Source organism: Panthera pardus, unplaced genomic scaffold (genome assembly GCF_024362965.1).
Source record: "Panthera pardus isolate Hobbes unplaced genomic scaffold, ASM2436296v1 HiC_scaffold_16, whole genome shotgun sequence".
Lineage (NCBI taxonomy): Eukaryota > Metazoa > Chordata > Mammalia > Carnivora > Felidae > Panthera > Panthera pardus.
In genome coordinates this window covers 129227738-129247310 of record NW_026526721.1, presented here as the reverse complement: position 1 = coordinate 129247310, position 19573 = coordinate 129227738, and the positions used below count along the sequence as shown (strand labels likewise).

Sequence of the window (19573 nt, the reverse complement as noted above, 5' to 3'; positions counted from 1 at the left end):
AGTATATCTGCTTCCACTCTTGCCTCCCTGTAATGTTATCAACATAGCAGCATTATGATCTTGTTAAAATGTAAGTAGATCATGTCTCTCCTGTGCTCACCAGAGCCCTCTGGTGCTTCTGTCACTGTCACTTCCCATCTTACTTTGTCAAAGCCTGGGTCCTTGAAATGACTTACAGGATCTGTGCACCCCCTGACCCGCAGCATTGTTTCTTTGTTCTCATGTTCTACTACTGAGCCTTTCACTTTTGCTCCAGCAACACTGACTTCCCTGGAAACACCAAATTCACGTTCTTGATTCAAGGTCTTTCTGCTTGGTATTCCTGCTTAACTAAAATATTATTTTTCCTGGATAGCCTCACAACTTGTTTTCTCCTTCAGGTCTTTTCCTGCATATCATCATCTGAATAGACCCTTCCTGGCGAGTCTGCGAGTCTGTTTAAACATGCAGCCCTCTTTGTACATGGATATCCCTCCCCCCCCCCCCCCCCCGCATAAGCACACACACTGTCCTTTTTCCCTGCCTTATTTCACCATAGCACTGTCACCCAACTGTTAATTATACTTTACTTTTTAAAATATTTATTTTGAGAGCATATATACATGTGCACGATGAGAGGGGCACAGAGAGAAGAGAGTGAATTCCAGGCAGGCTCTGGCACTGTTAGCAAGCCTGACAGGGGGCTTGGTCTCACAAACCATGAGATCATGACCTGAGCTGAAACCAAGAGTCAGACACTTAACCGACTGAGCTACCCAGGTGCCCCCATATTTTACTTTTTTATCTGCTGCTCCTATAAGGACAGTAATTTTTATGTTTGTTTATTGCTGTATCCCTGATGACTAGAACAGTGCATGGCACACACAGTATTATATGCTTAATAGATAGAAGTTGAATGAATTGAATGCTCAGAATTTATAGAAAGTGAAATGTGTGTGTGTGCATGCATGATTTTATATAATTTATATTTTTAGAAATCAGTTATTTTAGGCTTTGGAAAAAGAATTTAATAATAATCTGGTCAAGGAATTCCTTTTTGTAATAGTCTGAGTACAAGGGTTATGGTGCTGCCTTAGCCCCTGATCATGGGCTCCTCCTTCATGTATCACCTCTTTTGTAATCTGGGGTAATTTGACATACAGAGAATGAGTAAATAAAAATATACAATAGGGTCGTCTGGGTGGCTCAGTCACTTGATTGTCTGGCTCTTGATTTCAGCTCAGGTTATGATTCCAGGGTCCTAGGATCAAGCCCCACTTTGGGCTCTGCACTGAGCATGGACCCTGCTTGGGATTCTCTCTCTCCCTCTCCTCTGTTCATATTCTCTCTCTCTCTCTCTCTCTCTCTCTCTCTCTCTCTCTCTCTCTCTCTCTCTCTCTCAAAACAAAACAAAACAAAACAAAACAAAACAAAACAAAAATTACACCATAAAATGTAGTTGATATGTTGGGAGATGAGGGAAACCTGAGGTTCCTTGTGTGAATTGCACAAGCCGTGTATGATGCCGGATCATTTACTCTGTAGTTGGTCATGGCAAACTGAGAAGGGAATGAAGCAGATAATCTGTTAACAGTGTTTTGAGTTTTCCTTCCCTTAAACCTCATTAATACCATATAGTCCTGTGGAAGTTTTTATCAGCAAGTTTCATATTCATAAAATTGGTATGTAATTTCTGCTCTTTAACACTTACCTAAAATAGTAGGTCATATTAATCATAATTACCAGATATTTTAAGAAATGATGACTTTTTTTTCTGTTAAAGGTGATCTTAACAAGAAAAGAAAAAAGCTCTGAACAGAATTTGAGAAGTGATTCTGTGGAAACTGTCAAAAACTTCCTGTAAACTAAAATAATCTAATTTGCATTTATTAATAAAGGTTAAATATGAGTGCCTCGCAGAGGAAATCAAAATAGGAGACTATTACCTGAGGTTACTATTGGAGGAAGATGAGAATGAAGAAAGTGGATCAATTAAGAGATCGTAAGCTACTCTTCATATCTTGTTGTACTTGTTTTCACTAGTAGTTTCATGGCTAATTCTATTGTGAACTTTTTTTTTTTAATCTAGGTATGAGTTTTTCAATGAGCTCTATCATCGTTTCCTTCTCACCCCAAAAGTAAACATGAAGTGTTTATGTTTACAAGCCCTTGCTATTGTTTATGGCAGATGTCATGAAGAAATAGGACCCTTTACAGATACGAGATATATCATTGGAATGTTAGAGAGGGTAAGGATATCATTTAAGGAAATTGCTATGTGGTAGTGCATTTGGGGTACTTGTTACATTTTTAAAACTAAATGTAAATTCTGTTTGATTACATTGTTACCATAACTTTCTGCATGAGTTTTTGTGTAATTTACTTAATACTCAATTAAATATAAGTTAGATGAATAGGAAAATGACTAATAAATGGGTTAGTGTTTGTCCATTCAGTGAAGTATGGATGAGCTGGACAGGTGTGTAAAAGAAATAGTGACTCTTAGATTTGTGTGTATATTTGGTTTTCCACTTTGGAAAAAGTCTTAAATGATGCTAGCATACTAAATTTCAAAGTGTGAAGATAGTAAAACTTTTTAGAACTACAGTGGTAACCAAAAAAAGGGAACCTTGAGTTAGCACATTTTAGAAAGTTTGTCATTTGACACTTGAGCTTGGCTGGGGGAAAGAACAGACTGATCCATTCATCTAGTGCAGCCCAAATTTGAGTGTTACCTACTTATTGCAGTATAAACACTTTGTTCTTTCATTTGTGCTTCTCTTTCTCTTACATTTAACCATTTAAATTTCAGTGAACTGCCTTTGCACCATTTTACCAATTTTTATTTAAAAATTTTTAATGTTTATTCATTTTTTGAGAGAGAATGAGAGAGCATAAATTGGGGAGGGGCAGAGAGAGAGGGAGGTGCAGAATCTGAAATAGGCTCCAGGCTCTGAGCTGTCAGCAAAGAGCCTGACGCGGGGCTCGAACTCACGGACCGCGAGATCATGACCTGAGTGGAAGTCAGACATTTGGCCGCCCGCGTGCCCCTATTTCACCAATTTTTAAATGGTTTTTATAATCAGTGCTTGTTATAGTTACCTTATGTGTCAGTCATGCTTTGTACATTAAGAAACTGATTCTGGATAAGGTTACAAAATGTACCTAGGAAATAACATAACCAGATGAAAAATCTTTCTTTGCTGTTATACCAGTTTGTACTATTGAATTCCAATTCACTGTTACTCCAGTGAACCTGAGTATTTGTGGCATAGCATTTGTAATTTTAGGTAGATATATTTTTCCTTCTTGTTTTGTGTTCATCATGATGTGATTTATGTGACACATCATTAATCATTCTTTAGAATATTTACTTGAGAAGTATCATTTGGGCCAATTCTTTTTTTTTTTTTTTTTTTTTTTTTAATTTACATCCAAACTAGTTAGCATATAGTGAAACAATGATTTCAGGAGTAGATTCCTTAGTGCCCTTACCTATTTAGCCCATCCCCTCCCTCCCACAACCCCTCCAGTAACCCTCAGTTTGTTCTCCATATTTATGAGTGTCATATTTTGTACCCCTCCCTGTTTTTATATTATTTTTGTGTCCCCTCCCTTATGTTCATCTGTTTTGTCTAATCTTAAAGTCCTCACATGAGTGAAGTCATATGCTTGTCTTTCTCTAATTTCACTTAGTGTAATACCCTTCCGTTCCATCCATGTAGTTGCAAATGGCAAGATTTCATTCTTTTTGATTGCCAAGTAATACTCCATTGTATATATATACCACATCTTCTTTATCCATTTATTCATCGATGGACATTTGGGCTCTTTCCATACTTTGGCTATTGTTGATTGTGCTGCTATAAACATGGGGTGCATGTGTCCCTTCGAAACAGCACACCTGTATCCCGGGGATAAATGCCTAGTAGTGCAATTGCTGGGTCGTAGGGTAGTTCTGTTTTTAGTTTTTTGAGGAACCTCCATACTGTTTTCCAGAGTGGCTGCACCAGTTTGCATTCACATCATTTGGGCCAATTCTTTTATTTATTTCATTTTTATATACATTCTTAAAGCTATATATCTGTTTTTGACTTTTAAAATAAATGCCTTCCATGCTAGCTTCGGCAGCACATATACTAAAATTGGAACGATACAGAGAAGATTAGCATGCCCCTGCGCAAGGATGACACGCAAATTCGTGAAGTGTTCCATATTTTTTAAAAACTGAGAACAAACTGAGGGTTGATGGGGGGGGAGGGAGGGGAGGGTGGGTGATGGGTATTGAGGAGGGCACCTTTTGGGATGAGCACTGGGTGTCGTATGGAAACTAATTTGACAATAAACTTCATATATTGAAAAAATAAAATAAATGCCTTCCTAGGGAAATTGGATAAGTTATATAAAATTGCAGAGAATGCAAGACATTGATGAATTACAGTCTTCTCTCATTTTCTTGATGTTTAAAAGATCTTATTTTGGGGCACCTGTGTTGCTCAGTTAGCCAAAGCATCTTGATCTCAGCTTAGGTTTTGATCTCAGGATCGTGATTTGAAGCCCTGCGTTGGGCTCCATGCTACGTGTAGAACCTACTTTAAAAAAAAAAAAAAAAAAAGATGACACTATTTCTTATTGACTGTTGTTGATTTTGTCCAGTGATGATGATATCTTAATTTGTGTTTCTCTCACTTCTGACTAAATTCTCATTTATTTCATTAGTGCACAGACAAACTTGAACGAGATCGGTTGATCCTCTTCCTTAACAAGTTGATCCTTAATAAGGTGCAGTATCTTTGCCTAAATAAGCAATTATTTTCAAATAAATCACATAAGTATATAACAAAAAATAAATTATTACAGTTTGGGTTAATTATCCAGATGTGATTCTTTTCTTAGTTTCTCCTTTTAGATGAAAGGAGTGTGCTCTACCGGAGTGAAAATTTTTTGTCAGATATTCTCTGCACATTCTGTCCTACTCTTACAGATACTAAATAAATTAAGACTAATCAAATTCTGAATGAAGAATAATGAGGGATGAAATCATTATCCGATTATTCTTTAGGGACTCTTTAAGATTGGACTTTTAGTAAAACAAATGTTTGACATAAAATGGGAAGTTTCTAATTTATTCAGTGTTTATTTTGATGATAATTAATTTGAAGACATAAACTGAAGACTCCCATTAGCTCTTCACATTTTCTTTTTAAGACATTTTAATAGGCTCATACTGTTTCCAGCAAGAATTTATAGTTGTAAATATAGCATCAGTTCGCAATTATATGGTGTTGCGATGAAATCTGAGCAGATCTTTATATTTTAACTTGCTTAGTTTCAGTCTCATCTTTAGAAAATGATGCACATGTTTTAAAATGAAGTGTAATTAAGAAGTCTTAAGGAAATTTAAATTGTACCTTTCTAACTTGTAAGAAATTACCAGTTTTGCCTTAAGTTTACAAAAACAAACTGGAACGTTAAAAGGTTTTTTAATATACCATATTTTATTTCTGATTATAATCTGTTTATTAACAAAAATAACCTAGGAAAATGCAGGATACTTGGAGAACCAGAGAGTTTATCATGGGTGTTATTCCTGCTAGGCTTTATTTTTATTTTAATTTTCTCAGAATATGTTTAAGTAAAAATTCTTATGCGATCTCTTGGCCCTTTTCACATTTATCTAAATTCATGTTCCTCGAATTCATGTTCCTTGAATACTAAGTAGTATCAGTTGTAGGTCAGTCTTTCCAACGAGATTCTAAATATTTTCTTCTTTGGGAGTCTTGTAGGTAATAGTACCTATTTGGAAGAAACATTTTCAATTATGTAAAAGTGTCTTTGTCTTCCAGAGAAATGTTAAGGATCTCATGGATTCAAATGGAATTAGGATCCTTGTGGACTTGCTTACCCTTGCACATCTCCACGTAAGCCGAGCTACAGTACCACTGCAAGTATGTATGCTTATCTAGATTTTACAAGTTTAATAGTCTTTGAGTACAATTTAGGATCAAAAGAATCATAAAAATTTGACATGAAAACATGTCAGTATACATGGCCATGAACATAGCCAATAATTAAGATATCCAATAATTACGATAGAACTAATGCCTAAGATATTAGGTCACACACAAAAAGTTAAAATAACCATAAGAGCATTCTAAAATGGACAGTGTTGATCCAGTTTTATTTTTCTTGTGTCTCTTGTCTTTTAAAGTAACGGTATTTCTAATGTGGCTTATTTTGAGGCAATGTGATCTTTAAGATTTAAACTGACTATCAGTTATGGAACTAGAACTTTTAGTTCTAGCCACTGAGAATATACTTTGTCTTTAGCAATCTGGAGCCCTTATTGAAACCAGCCAGTAAGAGGGTAGAGCTGCAAGTCTTTACTAAAAGGCCTTTTCTGACACCTAACTTGTACAAGAGACCTATACCTAGCTTGGTGATATTTATGGTGGTTTGTTTTTGTTTAATCTGGTTTGAGATATTCTGTCTTAGTTTTTGGCTGAATTGTGTACAAAAGTGCTATTTGATGAATATTTAGAATATGGCATTTTCTATTATCAGGGATAAATGCTAGTAATTGTAATGCATGTATAGCATTACAGTATACCAGGTACTATTCTTGTATACATGATATACCCACTCTTTAAAAAAATTTTTAATGTTTATTTTTGAGAGAGCACGAGCAGGGGACGGGCAGAGAGAGAGGGAGACACAGAATCCAAAGCAGGCTCCAGGCTCTGAGCTGTCAGCACAGAGCCCAATGTGGGGCTCGAACCCCCAGACCATGAGATCATGACCTGATCCGAAGTTGGATGCTCAACCGACTGAGCCACCCAGGCGCCCCAATGATGTATCAACTCTTTAAATTCCATGACAGACCTCCCATTTTACAGATGAAGAAATTGTGGGACAGAGAAGCCAAGTGTATTGTCCAAAGTCATGCATTAAGAAACAGCCAGAGTTAGAATCTGGAAGTCTTTGCTCTTGACCACTTTGCTGTGCCTCTCTATATGAATCAAACCAAAAGTTAATAGGGTAGTTAAAACCTTGTTTTAATAAAATACACTAACTACATAAAATTTTTCTCTTAGGTTCTCATAAATATTGACCTATAAAATTATAAGTATCTGTAGCGAGGGTAGTAAATTGAAAGTGTTTAATAGTATTAAAAATTTTTGGTATTTTAACTCTTTGATCTTGGATGCTTATTGAAACTTTTAGTTGGATGAGTTTTTTCCCTCAAAAGAATTTAAGGATTTTCAGCATTGTGGTTTAAGGTTAACGTGTTTATTTATATAGTTATTTGTAATATTCTTTGCTACTAAAATGTTATTGTACTAAGAATTTATTAATGACCATAGGGAATGTAGATGTCTTTGAATTTAACTTCGATTGCCAAGTGAATTTAGGAAACCATTTATTTCAAATGCATATTAATAAGGAAATAGCTTTTTTGAACTACTAGGTCAGACATCTGATCCTTAACTCTGAAAAAGTCATGTGAAAGGTGATTTTCTAAAGGAATGTAAACCCAGGAAATTAGTACTGTGTTACTTTTTATGATATCTGGCCACTTAGATTTCTGCCTTGGAAAATAACTAAATCTTTTTAAAACTTAGAGCAATGTAATTGAAGCTGCTCCAGATATGAAAAGAGAGAGTGAAAAGGAATGGTACTTTGGCAATGCAGACAAAGAGAGGAGTGGCCCATATGGATTTCATGAGGTTTGTGTCTTAGAAGAACTTTTTGTGATGGTCTTAGTCTTTCTTGTGCCCTGCTGCTTAGCAAACTTAGGGGTGTTGAAGATTGTTAAACTATGGTTTGAATTACTATCATTAGCTCCAACGGCTCTGCCATTCATTTTCCATATGAAGGATTAGATGGCTTGCAGTTCTAAAGAACCACACATACACACAGACATGCAGACACAGTCGTGTCTTCAAACCTTACTGTTTATGGGCCCTTGTTATGGAGGTAGCATTCAGATTTTTAATGAATTTTAAAATAATAATAGTTGCTACCTTAATAGTTATAAGGTATTATAATCTTTTAAGTATTAATAAGCTTTTTAAACTGTAACACTCTATTATGGAATGAACAGGTAAACTTTAATATGAAGTCTGAAATTCATTGAAAGTTGCCTGTGCAATCCAGGTATAATTTCCATCTTAACGTTTGCTGATACTTGATCTTGCCCTCCCAGGCTCAGTTGGAATTTAGCCAAACATAGTTTTATAGAAGACCAAGCCTTTAGCTTGTTTATATCTTGATCATTTTACCATCTGCCTACTGTTTGCATTCTTTCCAATGTTCTTTATGCTCTGCAGGTTGGCCAACTGTATGGTAATTTTCTTACATCAGTAACCTAATTCAGGTTCCTGAAGGCTTGTCAACAAAAGTTTGTTACTGTTTTTTTGATTGTACACTTGCATGTAAATTCCCATAGTTCATGTATTTATCACAGAATAGAAGACATTAGCAAACTTCATTTTGCTTCATTCATGTTTGTAATAATGGTGCTTTCCATTCATTTAGATGCAAGAATTGTGGACCAAAGGAATGTTAAATGCAAAAACCAGATGCTGGGCTCAAGGCATGGATGGATGGCGACCACTTCAGGCAATACCTCAGCTTAAGTGGTGTCTGTTAGCCAGTGGACAGGCTGTACTAAATGAAACTGACCTTGCTACCCTTATATTGAACATGTTGATCACAATGTGTGGATATTTTCCAAGCAGGTAAAATGTAATTGAACATTTCCATGGTTAAGAGGTACTCTGAAATGTCTTGTTCTCTCCCAATGGGTGCTTCCTCAGTAACAACATGGGATTGGTCTGGTGATTTAGAGCAAAGATATTCCTTTTGTGACCTTGAGACAATGCTGCTGAGTTTTGGAGCTTTTGAAACAGAAGAAATAACTTGCAAATTATATTGATAAAGTAGCTAGAAAGTAACTTTCTCTGGGAGACTTCTCTGAAGCTACCAAATTGAGGCTTACTAGCTACACTCTGGCAACAGTAACAATTGTCACATTCATAGGAAGCAGACATGAACATTTGAAATAAATACACTGTAGTCCTAGACAGCGGTGAGTGCCACCAGCAGCTCTTCATCTGTCACGTTAGCCACTCCTGGTATAGAACTTGAGCCTAAGCCCACATCTTGCCCCAGGTCTTGTTCCACTTTATCAGTAAAGGTGAGAGTTTGTTATACAGTGATAATTATAACTGTTGCAGGGAATTTTTCTATCTTTATAAAATATTTGTATATGCATCATTTTGTTTATTACTGTACTAAGGATATTTTGTGATGGAAACTACAGAGGGACTATCAATTTTATAACACTTGAAGCTTTCATGGTTCCAATTCTCTTTAAAACTCAGATCACACTTGAAAGCATACAATTAGCATTTAGAAAAAATGTAGCATTAAAATTAAAGCTATACGTGGAAAATACTGAGAGTAGTTAAACTAAGGTTTAAATTTATGTAACAACGTTTGATATGCCCTTTGGGGGGAAATATCCTCTGACAGTGTGTTGGACAACACCAAGTTTAATCAATTAAATAATAAATAAGAGTCTCTGGCTCTTCTAGGGTACTGTTTTTCAAGGAAATCTTATGGAAGGAAATGAAGTCATATTAAGCAGCCAAATAGATTTAAACCAAAATACCTAATCATGTTCCCAGCTGTATGAGAGCTTAGTCTTCATTAACAAAAAAGTAAGGTAACATGCTTCATGCCTAGTAGAATGTCCTATGCTCTGCACATACAAATTTTAATAGATATATTAAATGCCGACCTTAGAAAATATTTTCTAGGGATCAAGATAATGCCATCATTCGGCCTCTACCCAGAGTGAAAAGACTGCTATCAGACAGCGCTTGCCTACCCCATATCATTCAGGTGAGTTACTTTATGTTATCAAATTAGAAACAGTATTTTAAGAATCATTCTCCCTTGTTCAATTTTATTATGAACACTAGTCTTTTTTTTTTTTTTATTGTAGTCTATTCCATTTCCAAAAAGCCTCAACTTTGATTTACATTTAGTTTACTTCTAATTGAGTTGATATTCTGAATAAACTGTGGAAGATTGTGTATCCAAGAGCCTAAACATGGGAAGCCCCCAGAGTCCAGAATTATTTTCAGAAGGTTTTCTTTATTCGTTCTTAAAATCACACCATTGAAGTTAGGACTCTTGGGAAGCACACTGGTGGGCTGGAAATGGACATGTGCTGGGCTGTGTCTCAAGAAATAATCACAGCTGTCTTGCCAGTTTGCCTCAGTGTTTTGACTCTTTTCAGATAAATGTTTCCATGGACAGCAGCTGATCCAGTACATTCAGTTGGAATTATGCAGGATATACTAAAGTATCTTTTCTTCTTTTTTCCCCCCTCATTATTCTGCTGTTCTGGAATTAAGGTATCTCCAGATTAGCATTAAATCCAAATAAGTCAGGTCCCAGAGATTTCCGGTCAGTGCTTCCCTCCTGTCTATGGAGTGTCCTATTGTTAAATCTCATTTTTTATATTAACCACACATGATGTGACTTTAAAGTATATGCCAGTAACTTTGCTGTTTGTACATATCACTTAAACATTGATGTAAAATGGGAAAGGAGAATTAGTTTGTTTATTTTTACATTCATGGATACGTAAGTAAGTGCCTGTGCAAGTCACTGATAATGAAAAAGAGTTCTGAAATACAGTGCTAGTACCCTATTGACTACCCACCCCACCCCCCACTGACTTCTGTTACTTAAGCATATCAGCATTGCAAAATTTGTATGCTTTTCTGTTGTGGACCGTTCTGTTTCAGTGCTTACATGAAAGAACACTGCAGTTCTTTCTTGTAACCCACCATCCACCCCAGCCTAGAGAACTGTGTGGCTGCTTATGTGAGGTAGAATGAAAAGAGGGATTTGCCTTCTCTTCTGGACATGTAGATAAAGGCCTAGAAAATCTATCTCTCCCAAGCATTATTTTCAAGAATCAGGGAACTGAAAAGAAAGAAGTGAATGCGAACATTGTTGAATTTCAGGCCAGGAAAGAATGACTGGGAAAAAAAAAAAAGATGTGGTTGGCATAACATGAAGCTTTCGAGGGGAAGAGTCCGTTTAAATTAACTAAAAAATCTCTAGTAATAGCTGAACAATTAAAATGACTCAGGAGAAGAATTTAATTTTTAACTCTAACTGCTCTTAATAGTGTATATATTTTATATATACTGAGTTCAAAAAATACTTTTAGAACATATTTTATTTTTCTTTAATTTCCTGTATTCTGGGAGACCTTACTCTTGCTAAACACAGGCAGCTATAGTAGTTTTCAGGAACACATTATCTACATCGGTTGGTACAGATTTCTGTACTTCATTTGACTTTAAGAGCACACCGGTTTTACCTTTTGATACAGCTTTGGAATTTTTAGAGTGTGTCTAAGATACAGTGAGTGAATGTGCTAGGTTTTCTGGTATAGTCATAATTTCAAATATTCTGAGTTTTTGCCTGCTTATTCCCATATTTTAATTAAAATGATGTCAAGTCTTGAGCTACGACTGCTACTAACACTAGGGAAAATCCTGTTACTGTATCTGTTTTTCCTTTGTAAAATATCTCATAGTACTAAATACTACATCAAAATACCTTGAGGAACAGATAAGACACCAGAACACACAGAAATCTAGTTTACTAAAAGGCAAGACATACACCAGTTTAGTCTCCTGAGTCTGGAACTTTGACCTCCTAGTGTGAGCTAGTATTTACTCTTGTTATTTTTTTGTACTAGTAGCATTTGACCCAACACTGGGGATTCTTTGGAAATGTTTATAGAAAAGTGAAGTGCCACTTGTGTTAAGATAAGACTTAGAAGATTTCTTGATCAAATGTTTATTCATGGCAACTCTATATGATTTTCAAAAGCCCAGACTCCTTATGGTGGCCCCAGATATTCCCTTCAGTGTTACTAGCTCAAATTTTTTTTAGAGATCACGTCTCTTGGTACTTTCGGCCAGCAGTAAACGTACCGCTAGTATTTGGTCACCCACGTTCCTTCTACTTGTACTTGTAGATTCATTTTTTAGTACTGCTAGTGTGCACTGATAGTTTTTCTCTGTTCCTTGAGTTCTCAAGTAGTCTCCAGGGAATTCTTCACATCCTGAAACTAACCCAAAGCATACCTACCTTTTTCTTTTTTATTTTGTCATTAACAAAGAAGGCCACCTAAGAAGATTCCTGCATAAGAAACGGTTTTATCTGTAATCATGACAGCATAGTTTCAGGCATCTTTGGGTCTTTTCTGAATAAGTTTTGAACAATTCTCAATATTTTACTATCTCTGCATTAAATGTTGTTAAATGAATTAATTTTCAAATCTGATGAGTCTGGTAGACAGTAGCTTATTAAATCCCACAGATTTTTATTTTGTAACTTATTACATATAAGAAAGTGTAACCTCAGCACATGAAGTACATAAGCCTGAAGTAAATGATGTTATTGCAAGTTTTTTATAATCCAGTAACAAAAACATTTTATTTTTTTAGCTACTGCTGACCTTTGACCCTATACTTGTTGAGAAGGTTGCGATTTTGTTATACCATATCATGCAAGATAACCCACAGTTACCTCGTCTTTATCTTAGTGGAGTATTTTTCTTTATCATGATGTATACAGGTTCCAATGTGCTTCCTGTTGCTCGGTAAGAACTTTAATGGTAATCTATTTAAAATTATTTCAAATGTACATGGACAGCTGTTTAACTATATGTCTGAGAATTTGGAAATTAGAATGGGGAAAATAATTATACCACTTTACCACATCTAACGTGAGAATTTATCACCATCTTTTATACAGTTTTAATATGTATTTAACATCACTATGTTCATATTGCACGTACAGTTTGACATTTTGCTTTTTTCTTCAAATTAGGTAATTTTTCGTATTATATATTCTTAATATGACCATCATTTAAAAATCTTTCTAATTCATTTAAGTTCTTGCCTTCATTAGAAATTAAACAATTTGGGAGTATGTATTTTTACAAGTTGCCTTTCATGGCTTTTATTTAAGTATTAAAAAATCTGATCTTTAGAAAACTAAGATTACTTAATTTAAATCAGTTCCTATGTCTGACAGGTAATTTCTTTTTCTAGATTTTTGAAGTATACACATACCAAACAGGCTTTCAAGTCTGAGGAGGTAAGCCAGATTAATTCATGTAACTTGACGCTGCATAAGCTATTTGGCACTAAACTGTCCTGAGCTGTGTATGTTTACTAGATTATAAGCACTTGAGGGCAGGTACTGTTTTACTCCTCTTTCACATTCCTTGTGGTACCTTGTACAGAGAAAGTCTAAGCTAATATTTTTTAATGAAAATAAATGTAGCCCATTAGAAATTGCAGATATGAATTATAACATGACCCTGCTGTGAATATAACTTGTTCCCGTTGTGTAAAACCTGGATTAATAACTTCCATAAATACCTCAGTATATATCTGAATCTCACACTCAGCTAAAATTCAGGAAAGACTTCATCCTTCTTTTTGTTCAGATCCTCAGGTGGCAGAAGTGCCAATTTCTTTTTTGAAGCTATTTAATTCTTCAGGTGCTCTCAAGTATCCTTGCCATTTTACTGGGGAAGAAAAATAGGAATCCAAAAAAAGCTAAGGTTCATCCAGATAGCTTTGACAACCTGAAACTTTATACCTATATTTTACAGAGGTATTTATTGTCAAAATATAACTGAAAGATGATTCAAATTTTGTTAGAGTTTTCACGGAGCATTGATTTTCAGATTTTATTGTGAGCAGAATAATAAACCAACAGCAGTCCACTGCTGAGGACACTAACCAAGGAATGTTATACCTCTTTGACAATGTGGTATAATGTCATGTTTTCTAGAGCAGCCAGGGAAGGCCTGAAAATAATCTAATAATATTAAAGTGATGCCCATGGCAGTATAATTTCTGCAGCTTTATACAAATAGAAAATGAGAATATAAAAAGAGTTTTAAAAAAATTAATGCGACCACCACGGTATAGCATTAGGCATCTTTTGGCATTTCTTTTTTTCCCCTTTTTTTCTGTGCAGTTATGCATATGGAATCTTTTTTTCAAATTTTTATAACAAAAATGATATATCATTTCACCTAACAGTATTTTGAATAATTACAGCAAAACTGTGTTTGTAACAGAACTCTGGATGCAAAAACTAACCAAATAATGGCTTTTTTATTTTATTTTTAATGTTTATTTTTGAGACAGACTGAACACGAGCAGGGGAGGGGCAAAGATAGAGGGACACACAGAATCTGAAGTAGGCTCCAGGCTCTGAACTGTCAGCATAGAGCCCAACATGGGGCTCAAACCCATGAACCTAAGCCAAAGTTAGATGCTTAACCAACTGAGCCACCCGGAGCCCCCCAAATAATGGTATTCTAAAGAACGAAACCACCAATTCTTTGTCCCAAAATTTAACGGATAGTGAATTTAGCAAAAAAGCCTGAAAGTATTTATCATCTAATTTGTCTTGGCACTAGGTGGTAAAACCGTGTCTGGGTTTTTTCTTCTGTCTCTTTGTCAGATCCTAGAGGAATAAAACATTCTCACTTTGCCTAGAAGGAAAAAAGAAAAGTATTTATAGTCCTTAGGATTTTATTTCCATCAGGTAAAGAAATGAGTTTTAAAATTTAGTATGATAAAGTATGATCATTCTCCTGACTCCCATTTGCCAGCCAGAGAATATGAAGTTCTTAATACAGTTAATTATAATTACCTTGAATAGATACTTTCCATCTAAATAGCCACACTTCCTGAGGACAGGCTTTTTAAGATGTCGATTTTCTGGACTTGTTTTTGAAAACAGAAGCAGTTACAGGTGAAAACTGCAACCAACAATGTAACACAGGAAAATTGATACAAGTCTTGGTGGCATCTCTCCTTGTGCTGTCCTTTACTATTGCATGTGGTCCAAGCAGATCCTCCTAAATAATGTCGGCAGCCCCTGACATCTGACAAGCTTAAGACTCTGCTGGAGGCCCAGATAGTGTTAATTCTACCTTGAACCTCATGCCAAAGCCAGTTAATACCAGACATCTTCCCCTTCACAATTTTCCATGTTTCCATCTAAATTTCCAGAACATAAAAGCAATTTGTTCTGGTTGTTTTCTTAAAATATTCCCTAACCCTCATTCATTTATTAGAAAATTGAACGGTAACTTTAGTGTTTTTGTATTTTGTTTTAAAGACAAAAGGACAAGATATTTTTCAGAGAAGTATACTTGGACACATCCTACCAGAAGCAATGGTTTGTTACTTAGAAAATTATGAGCCTGAAAAGTTTTCTGAGATTTTTCTGGGAGAATTTGATACTCCAGAAGCAATCTGGAGCAGTGAAATGAGGTAAATAGCCAACTGATTGTTTGTATTGTATACTCAGAATCCTTGCCTCTTGCCACCTGGTTTGACTTCTGTTAAAAGAACTGTTTTCACTAGTTACATAATCCAAGCTACAGTGATCATTGGTGCCAAATCAAGGGATGAGTTTGACGAGGCCATGAGCTTTTTTCTAATCTAACATGATTTGACAGAGTTACCGTTACCTTAATAGAGCTTTACATAAGGTTGATCCTATTACCACTGGTGATGCTTAAGTCAGTCTATGGAACTGGTAGAATTTTAGGCAGTGTATGTAAGGAATATATAGGGATAAAATCAAGACACGCCTCCTTGGTATTTGGAAACAGAGCTGTCCCCCACTAAAGACTGTGCCCACATAGAATGGATCATACCAGAGATACCCCAATTCATTTTAGAATGAGGCCCTTAGCACATTTTGACCTTAATGTGGAAATTAACTTTCCTAAAGAATGCCCTTGAGGAGGAAAAGCCTTGGAAAACAAGAAAAAGTAGAGGCACAGAAGCAGACGTCAGCATCCAGACAGGCTGTGTCTAGAAAAAGACTGCACACTTCATAGGTCCAGTATCAAGGCCACCACTATTGTGGAGAACCCCTCAGTCCTCTTAGTTGGATGGCGGTTGATCTGAGTCTGTTATTCACTCCCTTGGCTGACTTCACACTCACAGTGCCACTTGCTGGTTATCATTTGGGTTGTCAGGTAGGTTGACCCGTAGACTTGGCATGTGCTAGTCAACAATGTATTCTGTGTGACAATCATGCTTTTCATTGGGAACAAATGTATAAGAATATAAAGAAGTTTACAACACAACTTTTCTATGGAATATTTTTCTCCTGAGATTGGTTGATATAAGTCCCTGTCTAAAAGATATAGCTGTCTGTATACTAATCTGATCAAATTTCTGCTGAACTGAGAGCCAGACACCAGATTGTTAATTTTAATAAATACTGTGTAGTGAGCTTCTTTGAGGTGCTAGTAAACTTAGTCCCCTGGTTATGCCTTCATGTGTTGCATGAAGTATGCAAATTCAATACCATTTGACCTTCTAATGACTGATTTTTGGAAGGACTGGGGATATCAGCCTTTTGCTCTATGCTTGTCCTTATAGATAAGTATTATAAATAAGTTTATATCCATTGAGACTTTTTACATAACAAGTATGGAATATTCTCAGTAACATTCTTATAAACACACATTTTAGGCCAATAATTGAGTTACTCTAAAGAAGATCCACGTAAATATTGTGCATGATTACCTGTCTTAACCTTTTTTTTTTTTTTTAATAAAATAATCCTTTCATAATGCTTGGAGAGTTTTCTAATTGTAGACGCCTCATGATAGAGAAGATTGCTGCCCATCTTGCTGATTTCACACCACGTCTTCAGAGTAACACAAGAGCACTTTATCAATATTGTCCCATCCCAGTAATCAACTATCCACAACTAGAAAATGAACTATTTTGTAATATTTATTACCTCAAACAACTTTGCGATACACTCCGGTTTCCAGATTGGCCCATTAAAGATCCGGTAAGTCAGTAGGTTAATTTGTGCCTTCTCAAACTGTAAACATAGCTTCTAATCACTCCTGGGTATTTATTTCTTCTCTGATAAGGATAATAGCTTCCTTAAATGTTCCCTCTTATTTAAGGACTGTGTACCTCTGAGTGTAATGTAATATATTTGGATAAATCCCAAATATAGAAGCTTGTCTTTATAGCATATTGAGTAAGCTCGCAGATGTTGGAATTAGGCAGTCTGGGATTGAGTCTCAGTTTGGCCATTAGTAGGTGTATTTAACATTGCTTGATTTCTCTAAGCCTCCGTTACAGTAACAGTACTACTACTACTAATAGCAACTATCTCATGTGGTTGGGAAGATTGAGAATTCATATGAAAAATAGCATGATTCCTGGCACACATAGGAGGCAGTAAGTGGGACCTACTATTTTATATAGTAGCCTGTCCACAGTGCCCTTGGGAACCCTCCAACTTGAGCCCTTGGATATCTGCTGGAAGCCTGGAATAAAGTGGGCCTGGGTGCCCCTGTTGGTTTTTTAGTATAGCAGTGGTTATACCATTATCCTTACCATCAAAAGATTTCAGAACAGTTGCCATCTTAGGCATTGCCTCTTTATTGTGACCAGATAAAGACAGCTGTCTCTGCTACCTGTTACGGATTCAGCATGAAATAGAAAAGTATGGGCTTTTTAGTCAGACTTAGGTTTGAATCCAGTTCTACCACTTACTAAGTGGGAAACATAGCACTTTGAGAGTGCTATCTCAAAGAATCTGAATGGTTTCATGTATTATTGAAATTTTGTACAAGAATTAAGTCTGCTACAGTCTGTAAAGCATCTAGCTCCTTGGCATAAATGCATGCAGTAAATATTGGCTTTCTTCTTCTGACCTGCTACCCAGACTCTCTTGGTTTTACTTACTGTCTCTTAGATTTGTTTGAATGTCAGCTTACCGGTAATTACATTAGATCACTTTGAGAAGCATGTAACCATATACTGCTTTCTTTCCTACTGCAATGTATCCACTAATTTCAAAGTTTTCGGTGCTTTCTGAACATTTCTTTTAACAATTAAAAGTAAAGACAGAAATTGTCAGAGAATAAAAATACCACATAAGAAAAAGAGAGGAATGTAGCCCTGTAGCAGATACCCTGCTACTTATTTAGCAGTGACTTTGGTTATGTGTATTTCAGAAAACCGTAATAGTTGGATAGCCCAGAAATGTCAGTTTAAATACAGCACAAGAATTCTGTAATTTATAATTACATTCTGAAATAGTTTTACTTTCACAAAAGATATAAATTTTAATCCTCTGTCTTTAAGGTTAAGCTTCTAAAAGATACTCTTGATGCCTGGAAGAAGGAAGTTGAAAAGAAGCCACCTACAATGTCAATAGATGATGCTTATGAAGTGCTTAATCTCCCTCAAGGACAGGGCCCGTGAGTTATTTTCAGTATTGTAATAGTAAAAGTTTGCCTTGCCTTAGAATATTAATATCAAAGACTGAGTTATTAAACAACGGTTTTTACATTTTTTTTTGCCTATTCTTTGATATGTATACACCTGTGGGAATAACCATATGGAAATGTATCCATGTGATCATCATTTATTACAAATTTGTTAGAATTAACATTTTTCTGTCTTGCTGGTACAGGTTTTGCTCTCTATTAACTGAAATAATGTAAAACACCTGGCACTGTACCTGCCACATGGTCATCACTCATACACTCATCTTCCCCCTTCCTCCTACTATTTGTGTTACACGTGAGGAATAGATTTGGTAGCAATATATCTAGGACGCTAAGATGTATAGGAAAGAGTGTGCATTTACTTCATTAATATATAAGTGAACTTTTTATAGTAGAATAGATAATATTAGAGAAAAGTGGTTTAAAAGACATTTTCTTAAGTCTGATTTTATACATTTTATACATTTTTGGCAAGGCTGATAGTCAATATTACTTAAAATTATAGAGTTTGAAGTGACAGTTCGAAAAATTGGAAAAAAATTTTCTTAGTTCTTCAAATACAGTTTTGTGATTTGAAGTGAATGATAACCTTCCATAGGGAACATTGAGGTTTTATCTTTTGTATGTAAAGAATACTCTTCGGGCGTCTTGGTGGCTCAGTTGAATGTCCAATTTCAGCTCAGGTCGTGATCTTGCGGTTCATGAGTTCAAGCCCCTCATTGGGCTCCCTGCTGTCACCACAGAGCCCACTTTGGATCTTCTGCCTCTTTGTTCTCCCCCTCCACTGTTTGCGCACATGTGCTGTCCCTCTTCCTCTCTCCCCAAAATAAATAAACATTAAAAAAAAATTCTTACTTGAATCTTACTGGGTTTAATTTGATGCCTAATATGTGATCATATATAATAAAAGTAAGATTCTTACAGTATCATTTTAAATGATTATATAAATTTTTTTCTTGTACCTTACTCTGTTCATAAAATAATTTTGCTATTTAACAGGCATGATGAGAGCAAGATTAGAAAAGCTTACTTCAGACTTGCACAGAAGTACCACCCTGATAAGAATCCAGAAGGGAGGGTATGTACTACCTTTGGAATTAGGACTTTTGGGTTGACTTCCTTTTGCTCTATTAATGTTTTAGGTGGAGAAAAGGTATATTCACTCTCTGTGCTCGTGCCCGCCTC

At 35.7% G+C, this 19573-nt stretch overlaps 1 protein-coding gene and 1 non-coding gene across 3 annotated transcripts in view; both read left to right on the top strand.

The window, feature by feature from the left end:
• Window positions 1-19573, top strand: part of DNAJC13 (DnaJ heat shock protein family (Hsp40) member C13) — a 125037-nt gene that overhangs the window by 66227 nt on the left and 39237 nt on the right. For both annotated transcript variants that reach the window (XM_019436489.2, XM_019436492.2), the window contains 13 exons: window positions 1878-1981; window positions 2069-2228; window positions 4699-4761; window positions 5826-5927; window positions 7602-7706; window positions 8518-8720; window positions 9804-9888; window positions 12525-12679; window positions 13134-13179; window positions 15229-15383; window positions 16728-16929; window positions 18243-18358; window positions 19388-19466. In XM_019436489.2, coding sequence (XP_019292034.1) covers window positions 1878-1981; window positions 2069-2228; window positions 4699-4761; window positions 5826-5927; window positions 7602-7706; window positions 8518-8720; window positions 9804-9888; window positions 12525-12679; window positions 13134-13179; window positions 15229-15383; window positions 16728-16929; window positions 18243-18358; window positions 19388-19466 — 1575 coding nt within the window. The remainder of the gene's footprint in view (window positions 1-1877; window positions 1982-2068; window positions 2229-4698; window positions 4762-5825; window positions 5928-7601; window positions 7707-8517; window positions 8721-9803; window positions 9889-12524; window positions 12680-13133; window positions 13180-15228; window positions 15384-16727; window positions 16930-18242; window positions 18359-19387; window positions 19467-19573) is intronic.
• On the top strand, window positions 4095-4200 carry LOC128777427 (U6 spliceosomal RNA). The gene has a single exon (XR_008422687.1). It is a non-coding gene; the product is annotated as a U6 spliceosomal RNA (small nuclear RNA).